Consider the following 13103-nt stretch of genomic DNA (forward strand, 5'->3'; position numbering starts at 1 on the left):
AAAACTGGCTTTCCGAGCATGTTCGTAACAAAATACCGGCCGTAAAAAAACAAGTTGGAAAAAAAAAATTAACATATGCAAAGCAAAGAATACATGAAAAGAAATTTTAATCTGAGATACCATTACTTAAAAAAAAATAACATTTAGACATTTATTTAAGAAATTATTTTCTTACGGAAGAAATTATAATTGGTTAGTTAATAAATACAAAAGACAAGAGAAAAAAAAAAGTTTATCTAGTGGTCAACCGTGTCATCATAGGCTTTTGAGCTGGTTAATGATCGGATCCATTTTTCCAAAGGTTAAGGGTTTTACCAAGCAGTGGTCAACTCCAGCTTCCATGAATGCCCTATTCTCGTCTTCACGCGACGTCACCCCCACGATCATTGACGTCACCTTCATGTCTCGTAGCTTCGTGATTAGCTGCATGCATAACCAAATCAAAAGGAAAACAAATTAGTATCGATATCATACTACTAGTGAACGATCAAAACAGTCATTAAATAATTAGGGTTTTTAAAATTATAAACTTAGGACGTTAATTAGGATTATCATGAAACTTACGGGAACACCATCGATGAGAGACATATCATTCATATCCATGATTATAAGGTTGTAATAATCACCATCACGGTGGAGTTTCACCGCCTCCTCGGCGTTTCTCGCCATGTACGCAAATCCTCCAGCCATTTGAATGATTCCCATGTAATCTCCACAGCGATATGGATCCTCGTCAACGATCAACACCGTTAGTTTCTTCTTATATATCAACGACATGTTCTTCTTCATTATTTGATCTCCTCTTGATTCTTTTTTCTTTGTCATCGAATTTTCTATAGAAACACTTCACACAATAAGAACCCACATTAATTATATATTATCTAATCATGTCGAAGCATGATTTTTTGGAAAAAAAACGGAAAGTTACTAGAAAAAAAAAGTAAAATAAAATTAAGGGAAGTTGTTGATTAAATTTACACATAGAAAAATAAAAGGAAACCAAGTTTTTAGAATTGTAGTATCACTTAGTACGTTGGGAATTTGGAATAACGTCTTTAAATCCAACTCAAAAAGATGCCCTAATCTTTTTCTCATCTCTAGCCGCCGCGGAAAAACTGGAGTCTTTCGATTTGCCTTCTCCGGCTGCCGGGCTACATGCCGGAGCTGTGGGAGGGTGTAGATCTTAGTCTTGCCTCTTAGTTTTTGTTCTCTCTGTTATGTTTCGGTGTTGAAGCAATCTTGTTGTCAGATTCCCATGTGAAGCAAAATTCGATTGAGGGTGAGAAGCCATCGGTGGTGAGTTTTGGTTGTTGTAGAGACAGATCCGTTTGTTAACAGGTTAGTCTAGGTTGTGGCTCAGTTCGGGTGGCGCTCTCGTGGTTGGTGGTTTGAAGGGGACGATCGCAAGTCATTTTCATGATCTGGTATTGTATCTCTCTCGTCTCTCTCTTCTTTGGATAGCGGGTTTTTCATCAAGGCTGTGTTGGTTTTAGTGTTGTTATGGTTTCAACCGAGGGTTTTAGTTTGCTTTGAGATGTGGTTTGTGTCCGCAAATTTGCCTTCTCTGGTTTGAATTGGGTCGTAGCTCTTCTGCTAGTTTGGGTCTGCTGGTTTGTTAGTGTTGGCGTTGCGAGCTAGGTTTCGTTCTTTGTGTTGGTCATTCAGATGTTTTTTGTTGCTAATCATCTACTAGCTCTCCTCTGTGGCTTTTTGGAGTCTTGGAGCTGAGTTCTAGATAATAGCAGTGGAATAGTCCTTCAGCTCTTCTCTTGCGAGGAGGTTACCAGTTTTGGATCGGTAGATGGCTGAAGCTGGGTTTGACGAGGGTCCGCGTGTAAGAGCTGCTGGTCTTCTTTGATTTGTCTCAGGTCGATTCGCAAGGTTTTCTTTGCTCCTAGTTTGGTTTGCCCTCCATGGGGTTCTGGTTTGTTGTGGTTTTTGTTTCTCTGTAATGGTATGAATTCTGCTTTCGTTCATGCCGGTTTGATGATGGTTCTTTTAAGGTGTGATATCTTAGTGCTTCCGGTCTTCTGGGTACTCTCCGGCGCTTACAGGTTCTTTGGGAAAGCTTAGTGGAATTCGCTTAGTTTCAGTTGGGCAGTTTTAGAGCTTTGATCCTTCTCTCATTCCCTTTGTAAACTTTTACTTTAGGTTTTTGCTTTTGTTTCTTTTCTTAAATCCTAGTTTCCGAAGGTGTGTTACCTGCCGGCTTAAGCTTCCAGAGATGGTCCTTTATCCGCTGGCTTTAGTTTCCGGAGTTATGTTGTTAACCGCCGTTTTTGTATGTTTCCAGATTATGTTGTTAACCGCCGAAAATATGTTTAACACTTCTTCTGTGAAAAAAAAAGTATCACTTAGTACGTTATATGTGTATAGCTTCTCATTTAAGTTAGGGTACGCGCGGTATTGGAGAAAAAAGCATCGACATGAGTTTAGTGTTTGAAGACTTTTGCGCCGAAAAAAAAACACAAAAAATGTGAGAGTCGCATATATTACTTTGCAGTATTGTTATGGAGATGTTAATTGTGTGGTTTTTGCATGTCAATATAGAGAATTGAATGAAGTATATATTATTATATATTTTGGTAGCATGATAGAATCATAGAAATATATATATGTATATATATGAAACTCAAACTATAATTTGATTGATTACTAGACTAGATCATCATTCCCTCAACAAACAAAAAAAAGCAAATTAACAACTATTTTCAAAGTGATGCTACATATAAGCAATTTTTCAAAAAACATAACAATATTTCTATTCTTGAAACACAAGTACTTGAGCTACACCCTTTTTTTATCTTTAATTTCATTTATTTTCTTTTATTTTTTAAATGTCTTAGAGAAATAAAGAAATCAAAGAATATGCAGATTGTAAAAAACCAAGACAAAAACAGAGCAAGTGGAGACAAATGCTGAAAAGAAACAGAGCCACAACAAATGCAGCTTAGCCAAAAGGACATAAAGAAACAGAGACAAAACACTAATCTCTTGGTTATCTAATCAAATCGTAATCTCAAAAAAGCGATGGTATATAGGAAATATTCGAACTCTAATCAAAACCTAAGGTATGAGGAAAGTTCGAAAACTCAACTTGTTTTTTTGTTGGGTTTACGCTCTCAAGCATTTCCGAAACAAACCAATACACCTGAAAAGCCAAATAAAAAATGGTTTGTCTATACATTACAAATTTTGTAACTTTCAATAGACAAAGTAGATGCTTTGAAAAGTGAAGTACAGATATGGAGTTAAAACAAAACAACTCAAATGTGTCGAATATAATCCACTTTAGACACTTACATTCAAAACTTTTAAATCCATTCTATTGTTTAAAAAAAATTCTGACGTATATGTTCTGACTTCGATTAAACTAAGTAGTTCCAAGACCCATAGTTTTGATAGTAGAAAATATGTGTAATAGAATGTCTAGACTTAATTGATCAGCCGCCTGTATAGATAGCTGCTTGACTGCTTCCCATTTTTTTTTTTTTTCGAGTATATGGAAATCATGATAGCTATGAATTTCGAAACGTATAAATGTTTAAACCTTGATTTTGTAAAAACTGTCCATTACAAAGTAGAAAATTCCACAACTATAGATAGTGCAACATCAGTATATGTACTTATGAATGTGTACCACACAATGCTTAATCATCAAATTTAGCTAAGATGATATAAGCCGTTGATAATAGAATTTACTCTTATTTCCACAACCTTATCAAATCCAAAGTAAGATATGCTGTTTCTTCTTTATGACCTATAGTATTGGAAGAAATAATTTGAAAGTATGCGGATAACAAAAAGAAATATATCTTAATAATGTTTTTATATCTAGCTAGTATACGTTATTGGAACTATAAAAATATGAAATGTAAATTACTTTTTGAAAAAAATATATAGAGAGAAGTAATTATGAATAATGAAAATATTTATCATTTAAAAGTATTCGTAACAAAATATCTATTTTTTAAATAGTATGTATATGAAACATAAATATAGTCAGATTCGCGAAATATCGATATTAAGAATATTAAGACCAAACAGCATATGTAATTTAGTTAACACTAGTCATATACTTCAACTGAAATCAGTGACAATACACACATTATCTGTTTGAAATTAATATACATACTAGTTATTTAAAATCCAAAGTGGATCTGCAAAATATGTACGAGTTTTTGTTTAAAGTTGATATGTAGCTCTTTTTTTTTTTTGATAAATAGTTGATATGGATATTGCATGTGCTGTATAATGTATACATATATATGATATTATACGTGATATGAGTATATTAATTCATTCAGAAAACCTTATTTTATATAAGCGAAAAGAAACGAGTTACATGATTCATCTCTGACGATAAAAGAATCAAACATAGATAAAAACCCTAAATTTCAAAAGAAACACATGCAGTATATGTCATATACACGTGTATGTGTAGACATTTATTTTTTAAGGATAGAAAACATAGATACGTAATGAGACGACGTCAACCATTAAGCATCCAAGAGGTGGTTAATGAGAGGGAGGAGATTTTCCTTGGATAACGGTTTTGCCAAGCAATGGTTAAGTCCAGCTTCCATAAAAGCCGCACGCTCCTCTTCATTGTCAGCTAGAGTCGTCACTCCAATGATCATTGACGTCACTTTCATTTCTCTTAGCTTCTTAGTTGCCTAATTAAAACCAACAGAGAACACAAAAAAACTATATATCAAAGAGGAGGTTGAGTAGTGTAGTGATGATTCGAGTCACTTAAATTGTCTGTTAATCGGTAAGCAAGCTAAAATCATTATATTGTACCGAAGCACCATCCCTCTCGGGCATTTCCTTATCCATTAGGATAAGGTCGAAGGATGCATTGCCGTCGCGGTGGAGAATCACTGCCTCCTCACCATTTCCCGCCGTCTTAGAAACTCCTCCTATCTGATTGATGATCCTCGCGTGGAGTGTACGGTTTATTGCATCATCATCGACGATCAGCACGTTTAGTTTCTTCTTCGTCTCTGTTGGCTTGGTTTGCTTCGACATTTTTTTTTCCACCTTCGACATTTTTTTTTTTGAAAATCTTCACGAAAAAAAAGAATTCCAAGTTAAAAATTGAAATTAAGCAGTATAGAATTATAATGCATGCATATGTTTGTGTGTGTTTTATGTGTGTGTGCTTGTGTGATCATCATTGCATGCATGGTTTCGTGTCTGTACATCAGTACATATAGGCTATAGCTAGGTGTTTAAGTATATATCACATAGGTATTACATATGAAGAATTGTAAAGTGGCTTACGATTTTGGATTCTTAAAGAAGATAGTGAATTGTGTCCTAAGAACGTAGACAATGGATCGAAATTTATAGTCGAGACAAAAGGTGAGAACTGAGAAGAAAGCATATTCTTAAAACGTGACAAAGAAAAGCATCTTTTTACATGAATTTTGCTGAAATATATATCCTACATTATTCTAACTGAGTTGTTTAACAAACTAATTATATCGATATGGTGAACAAATTAAAAGAATGTATAAGAAATGTAAGTGAAAAGGAAAAAAAAAATATCTTTAATTAATTCATCTAGATCATAGTAAGATTCTATATGATCTTTTTATTAATTTCGTTCATATTGTTTAGCGTAAAGAAAGTATGTTATTTGATATTTCAGACATAAGAAATGTAATCAAGTTCAGATACTTTCATCCTTCTGTTTGTTGGGTTAAAGGTTTTGTTGAACGGCAAATATTAACAAGATCACTACAAAATCCATGCGCGAACATACATGTATAAAGAGAAATATTCGCATAGAGTACTTTATAAAAGCATAGAGTTCATGCTTAAGCAAATTAAGCATACAAGTTGTTAACCCAGCAAAATCTACTACTTAATGTCAGTTTGCAGTTTAGTGTTCCTTATGGCTTCTTATGGAAAAGTGGCTAGTAAACATATGGAAACAAAGAAAAGAAACAAACTTTACTTTTAGATTTTTAAAACTTTATGCATTGCGTATTTGTTATTGTTTATTGTTTTATGGTGGCGCGTTTATTAAATTGACGGAGGCTCTTTGATTACCTTAATTTGACATTGATATTTTGATTACATTGGTTATCTTTAGTGAATTCTGCATACTTTAGTAAATTATTTTAATTAAATTATCTTAAATTTTAAAGAAGGGCTTCTCCTCTCCAGACATTCGTTTCTTCATTTATTTTGAAGAAACGATGAAAGGCTTAAAATTTCTAATCTTGTTGGCTGCATTATGACAAGACTCTGGTTACATCACGGGGATGTTGTAGTGTAGACTGTAGATGGACAAAAATAAGATTTGAGTTTCCAAACACTCGCTGGATCCAGCTTCCAAACACACCCCACGATCATTCATTCACTGGCCATTGCAGTCACACATTTGGCTCGAAGCTATGATCGCCTTATTTATACATTTACTAAACAAATGGGTTAATTTATTTAATGCCGATTTGAATTAAAAATCTCTCTATGTTCAAGTTAACCAAAGAAATAAAAGAAAAAGAAAAAAAAAACACAAACATGAAACTGTTTTAATAGCCCATTGGGCCCAATACGAATGAGGCCCTAAACTTTTAATATGAAGTACACCAGTGGTCCCAGTAATGTTTTAAATAGTAGTATATTATAATTTATTTATAAAAATAAAATAAAATTGGATTCTACATTGTATAATGTATATGGTTTGATAAGGGTCGATCAATAAATGTCAATAGTGGTGAAAGCATATAAAACTTATACATTAAATTTGTTAGTAAGGGGAGGTATTGGTTTAGGATTTAGAAAAAATTTTAATAACTTTAAAAGTTAGGTAAAATATGTTGTTATTCAATCAAGACTTTTAAAAACTTTTTAAAAATTTGGTGTTATTGGTTGTGGATTTGTAAAAAGTTATCTAAAATCTTGATAAATCTAGTGTTACTGGATTAAGAGTTTTATAAAGTCATTAAAAGTTGTATGTTATTCAAGTAAAACAAAAGAATCTTGGATTGTTAATGAATTCAAATTTTATGTTATTGGTTTAAGATTTTATATCATTTCTTTCATAACAAAAGTCATGAAAAATCTTTCATCAAATAGAAAGATTTTACAAGATTAGAAAAAACAAATCATCAAGATTTTAAAAAACTTCCTAAACAATCTTTTAGAATCCTTCATTTTTAACTTTCAATTTTCTATGATTCTAACAATTAGCGAAAACATAAAATCATTAAAATTCTTTTTAAATCCTAAACCAATATCTCCCCTAAGTTTTAAATACAAGGGAGGGTACATAAAGATTTCACCCACTCCACCAACTAGACCTCAATTCCATTATTCACATTTCAATGTCTGCCGAATTATGCCTCAACAAACTTCTTCTGTGTACTCTTTCCTCTTCCCTCCTTAGGCATATTAAATTATTCATTACCACATCGACAGTAATGTATAGCGACAAGATTTTTTTCGGAAAGTACGCAGCCACATATCACTGTAACAACATGCAACAGTGTACATAGATATTTCGTGTAGAGTTTACAATTACTTCCGGCAAAGAGATAAATAAGACTTAAATTGTGTCTCCTCACCCCCATGTTGAGAAAAATAGACAAATCAAGATGATTACGCAAATTTTACTATTCTTTTTTTACTCCAGACTAAAGATGAAACAAAAGAGTCGGTTGCCTTTTAACTGAAGAGGACTAAGTCATGTGCTGCCCACTCTTAAATTTCCTCGACATAGTCACTCAGTGAGTCTCAATGTTTTCAATTTAAATCAGCTACTCTGTGAATCTAAAAGCTTCAGTTTTTGCACGTGAGTTCGCCATACCATCATTATATCAATAATTATTTTAGTACTGATTTATTTTTTAAAAGTTTTTTTTTCTTTTTTTTTTGTCAACCAAAGATCATCTTTTTATCAAATCCTTTTGTTCTTTTTGTTCCGACCGAATTAGATCGATACTTATACAAGTCTAACGCTTGTAGTTCATGTATGTAGAGCTGAATCAGTATATAATCATCTAGGAAAGAAAAATATATATCAATCACTCAAAATATTACATGATAATTGGGACACACACCAAAATGCACTAAAACTAAGCTAACCGAGAGAGTACAACAAGCAAAGGCATCCCCGACAAATAAAACTCTCTTAATTGAACTAATTATTGCCATCAAACTTACTAACCAACACAGCAACAACAATGCAAACTACAAAAGAAAGGACGACCTTGACATTTGCTTGAAAGAAATCACACTTAAACTAGATTCTTGAAGAATCCAAGAGCATGGCGGTGCTAAGGTTCATAGGGTGCATATACTTGGCGGAGCCGGTCAGGATTTGATTAACAATGATCCTATTGGCTTTCTCTGTCGGGTGAAACGCATCCCAAAACGCATATATGTCTCTGTTAGGACACAAATTCGAGACTGGCGTGCATAGTCCTATGCCATTGTATGGTCCTTGTCCACAACATGCCACCTTCGATGTCACAAACCCTACAAATACACACACACAAAAAAAATTATCAAATTATAGTTTTAATACGTCGAATCAGACATATATAATTGCTTACAACTACTATCTAGCTAAAATCTTATACGAATATTTTCGATTGAGACAGATTACGGAAAACAAAAGGTACCCTAAATATTCAAATAGAACTTTTTAGAGACCAGACAAGTCCTTTTGTTAAACATTTCCTGTTGAATGATACTGCTCATGTATAGAAACCGACACATACGTATTAATAACTTATCTAATAATTTATTTATTTTAATTTTTAAAAGTGTGAAAAATCAATTTCATGTATAAATGCTATAACATGGCTCTATAAAGTGGTCGTGCTCATTTATAAGTTTTCGTACCCATACAGTGATACAACAAAACATATATATATATAAAAGAACCATCTTTTTGGAGTAATGATATATATATATATATATATATATATTCATAACTAAACCCTTCAAGACATTTTCAAAGTATATATTATTAAACATTTCTAACTATATAATTTATTAGCAAAAGAGATGGGTTATAGTTACCGAATTGTTCCGGATTAGATAGATAATCCATGTTCATTTGATAGGAATTGGCAGCCACAAAAACGTCTTGACCAATTTCAGCATTGACTGATGCGATCAAATCAACTAATCGAGGATTGAACAAAGCGGCTGCTGTTTGGAGAGCGCCATAGCACTCGCCATTTCGGCTATGCTGAGCCAGTTCGGCGGGTGCACATCCCATCGCACCAGTTCCAGTTACTAAAACTCGTCTTGCCCCCAGTTCGTAGAGTCTCTTTTGCCATGAAAACAAAAGAGGAAGAAATATTATAGTCATGCACTATGAAAGGAAGATTAAATAGATCATCATTAATTATTATTACATTCTAAACTACTAATGTAAAGGGAAAAGTCATTAAAATTGCCCCATCATTTTTTATGTACGTTATGTTTCCTTTTTTCCAAGAGAATCATGGCATTAACTACATATTGTAATATCGAAATAAATGTTTGGGGGTCACTCACTTATTAAATGCAATATGCTATAGTGAGACAACAATATTGTAAGCTACTAAATGATAGTAATGCAAGAATAGAGATTCGATGAGTTTAGCTAATTTCGTGTAAGTCCCCATTTATATCTGCATGACTCTCAATTAAATCGGTATACACGTGAAAATATATAGAAATAGAGTATATATTTTTCTTACTCTAAGAATCTTTGCGTATTCGGAAATGAGATACACAACGTAGTCCGGTAACGCGAATTGACGAGAACGAGCTGAAAACGGAATTAGATAATAATTGTTGACGAAATCATTACCACCGAGTGTGATTAGGACAAGAGCCTGGTTAACTAGCTGTTGTGTAGCTTCTGGTCCGATCAATGCACTCACTCGTTGCTGGTACTGTTCGAAGTATTCGAACTGTTTAAAGATCCTAATTATGTTTATCTGCCAAACAAAAAACATAATCAAACAATGAGCTTTTTAAAATTACGACGGGAGAAAACGGTAGCATATATTTAAACTCAGAAACGGATAGTCAAAGTATTATAAGAGTATTTAAAGACAATCACGTGTTTATTGGTTTTTCCTGGTGGTCACTCGTAAAAGACGGATATACCTCAGTCTTTTAAGGCTAATCTTTAACTTTATTCGTATTCTCAGGCAATAGTGCCCTCGCCACGAGAGATAACAAGAGGGTAAAAATGTCTTTTTAAGAATTATATATCCCAACACTTAAAATGCGTTATTTAATGAAATATATTTTATTAAGAAACTATAGAAGTGTGCTTACGAATTGAATTCCTGTATCGTTGAGGATTCCAATTCCGGCGGAGGCGAAATTAGCGCCGACGAGAAGATTCTCTCCGGTGAGTTGCGGGCTAAGGTACGGTAATGTCGACGGCATGCCTATAGCCTCACCTAGTTGTAGAGAGATACGTATCAAAAACAATCATTAGTTAAAGATTATTAATTTAGAGAACCATTAATTAACGTATATAATATAACCATGCTTGAATCAAATATATATGCTTACTGATAATGTCGGGAATGTTAAGACCGTTAGAGAAACGTCCGGTGGGTCTACGGGTCGGGTAGTCGATACCATACGGGTAATTGTCAGCGCGTGCAGTGGTGACGAGGTAATCATTGTTTCCATTGTCGACGAGAGAGTCACCAAAGACGAAGAAAGCCCTAGACTTGACTTGTGGTGCAAGAAAAGTAACAATGAAGAAGAGTGAAATTAGAAACCCTAGTGAAGAAAATTTGATATCCATAGTTATGGAGAGAGAGACTGGGACTAGCGGACGAATGAGAAGATATGCTTTTAAAGTTGACGTGTGATATGAGAGCATATGGAGGCAGGGTGTGTTATATATACACTGGCAAAGGGTTAGTTGTGTATAAATGTATATGTTACATTTTTATTTTTATTTTTATTTTTGTTGGTGTGAGTTTTTCTTTAAGAAGAGTGACATTAATAGAGGCAGCCTACTAATACACCATAAAAGTTACTTGTTTGTTGTTTGGATGTAATAAATGTTAGGAACTGTACTATTGGCTTGTTCTCCTAAAATGGAATTCTCTTGGAGCCCTTGTAATTCAGTGTGACATAATGTTTTTTGATTGGATGTTAATCATACTGATATCAATGTCTTCAAGCTAGATATGTGTCAGTTTTGAAGTGATTAGGTATGTAGTGGATCGATCCAATGATATTCAGTTAATCGATTTGGAAAAGTATGTGAGAAACTGCTGTTACAATCATCACTTGATTCGTTTTAAATTTTTTTTACCGTGTTGTGTTTGCCCATTATCACAAATCGAGATGCAGTGACTTGACGGTCTCCAATTAGGCTCCAACAAAACTATATTGTATATATGTCAAACTACTAGCTTGGTTACGTACGTGAAAGTTGAAACATCTATATTAGACTTCACTTATCTATTGGATGAGAAAAAAAACTAAATTAGACTTGACTTCACTTATCTATTGGATGAGAAAAAAACTAAATTAGACTTCACTTATCTATAGGTTTATGTCAAACTCAATATTCCATCTAATTAAAAGTTCAATTATGGAAGTTAATTTGGTTTTGTATATAATTTAGGTACACGTTTACAACAACTTGATGTGGTTAATTACATGCCTCCCCTAAACGCTATCATTTTGAAAGTGTACAACCTACGAATTTTGGAAGCTGGAAGATTACATAAATAAAGCCTTCAGAAATTAAAACACAAATAAAGTGTCATAACAATTAGAGACTAGCGTCATTAATGAATGTCAAAGGAATGGGTCGTGCTCGATACCATGCTACTTTATAAAAGTATTCATTTTCTATTGTTGTTCGAATATGTTGTGTGTTATTCTATAGTACTATTATTTCTTGAAATGCGGGTTATTGCTTCCTAGTATTAAAATTACAAAACATTTGATGTCTATATTTAATTTGGTAAAGAACAAAGCTAACATTACATTACATGCACTACTTTTAGTTAAATAATCCATATCTGTACCTTACGTTTACTAGTGACATGAACATTAAAAGAATTGTGTCTAGAAAATACCATGCATAATGGCAAAATTAAGTATAAATTCATCAGATCAAGGATAAAAAATAAGACTTTTCTTATGTCTTGTTTTTCTATGTGTATTTTTTTATCAAAAAAAAATAATTATTGAAGAGAGAGAGAGAGATAGAAGTGAAATTAAGAGATCTACCAACTCGACCAGCTCACTTCATAAATTAACATGTTGAAGCTACCCTATCCCACTGCATCATGATTGATGAGTTTTTGAAGAAGAATACATATAAAGATACAGTAAAATATCTCATCTCCCGTCACATAGCCTCATACCAACCTTTTCCAGCTATTTAATTCTTAGTTACCCCAAAGGTGAAAAATATCAATTTCTTCATTCGAAGAGTTATAAAATTAAATGATGTCCATCGGTAACGAAAAATGGACCAACTCAGAAAGTTCAAATGCTGTTTTCGTAATAGAGAAGATTATTTCTTTTATTCTTTTAAGACAAGGATTGTTATGGGCCCAAAGAACTGTGGGGGTTGGTTTGGTCAACTACGGTTCAGATCTGATCGAATTTGGGTCTGAATTAAATCGTGGACCAGGCTTTACAACAATTCGAATCGAGATACGTAAACGACGACGTTTTTAGGTACTACACAAAAACGACGACGTCGTTATGGTGCTGTGTTGTAAGGCTTGTAGCTTGAATGTCCAGTAAAACACCAAGCTTTTGTCTACAAACTCTCTTGGAGATCGGAGTGTAAAAGAGACAGCTAGAAACAAATCAAAGGCTTTCGATGTGTGAATATGATGACCAGACCAAAATCAAATCAAGACCCTGTTTCCAAATTCATAAGGTGTGTGTGTGTGTTCACATTAACATTTGTGTTTTCATTCTATATCTGAACTTAGCTGCTACTCCTTATCACTTGTTCATATTACTGTTGTCAGAGGACTTAAATTTGAAAATACTGAGGATATGTGATGTTTTTGCATGCAATATATTAGGAGATTCATTATAGTAAGAGTACTAATCCTCACATGCCATGACATGTTAGTATGAAA

At 33.5% G+C, this 13103-nt stretch overlaps 3 protein-coding genes across 3 annotated transcripts; all 3 read right to left on the bottom strand.

The window, feature by feature from the left end:
- Positions 1-104: 104 nt before the first annotated feature.
- Positions 105-2310, bottom strand: LOC104767326 (two-component response regulator ARR22-like). The gene is made up of 2 exons (XM_010491368.2): positions 565-2310; positions 105-423 (listed from the first exon to the last, which is right to left on the bottom strand). The coding sequence occupies exons 1-2, from the start codon at positions 823-825 to the stop codon at positions 256-258; spliced, it is 429 nt and encodes a 142-aa protein (XP_010489670.2). The 5' UTR covers positions 826-2310; the 3' UTR covers positions 105-255.
- Positions 2311-4298: 1988 nt separating this feature from the next.
- Positions 4299-5455, bottom strand: LOC104764055 (two-component response regulator ARR22-like). The gene is made up of 3 exons (XM_010487495.3): positions 5287-5455; positions 4804-5068; positions 4299-4676 (listed from the first exon to the last, which is right to left on the bottom strand). Exons 2-3 carry the CDS (start codon positions 5050-5052, stop codon positions 4500-4502), a joined length of 426 nt encoding a protein of 141 aa, XP_010485797.2. The 5' UTR covers positions 5053-5068; positions 5287-5455; the 3' UTR covers positions 4299-4499.
- A 2561-nt stretch (positions 5456-8016) lies between these two features.
- On the bottom strand, positions 8017-10970 carry LOC104764056 (GDSL esterase/lipase LTL1). The gene is made up of 5 exons (XM_010487496.3): positions 10543-10970; positions 10300-10427; positions 9711-9953; positions 9043-9295; positions 8017-8493 (listed from the first exon to the last, which is right to left on the bottom strand). Exons 1-5 carry the CDS (start codon positions 10859-10861, stop codon positions 8258-8260), a joined length of 1179 nt encoding a protein of 392 aa, XP_010485798.1. The 5' UTR covers positions 10862-10970; the 3' UTR covers positions 8017-8257.
- Positions 10971-13103: the final 2133 nt, after the last annotated feature.

This window comes from Camelina sativa, chromosome 19, assembly GCF_030686135.1.
Source record: "Camelina sativa cultivar CO46 ecotype springtype chromosome 19, ASM3068613v1".
NCBI classification, from domain to species: Eukaryota; Viridiplantae; Streptophyta; class Magnoliopsida; order Brassicales; family Brassicaceae; genus Camelina; species Camelina sativa.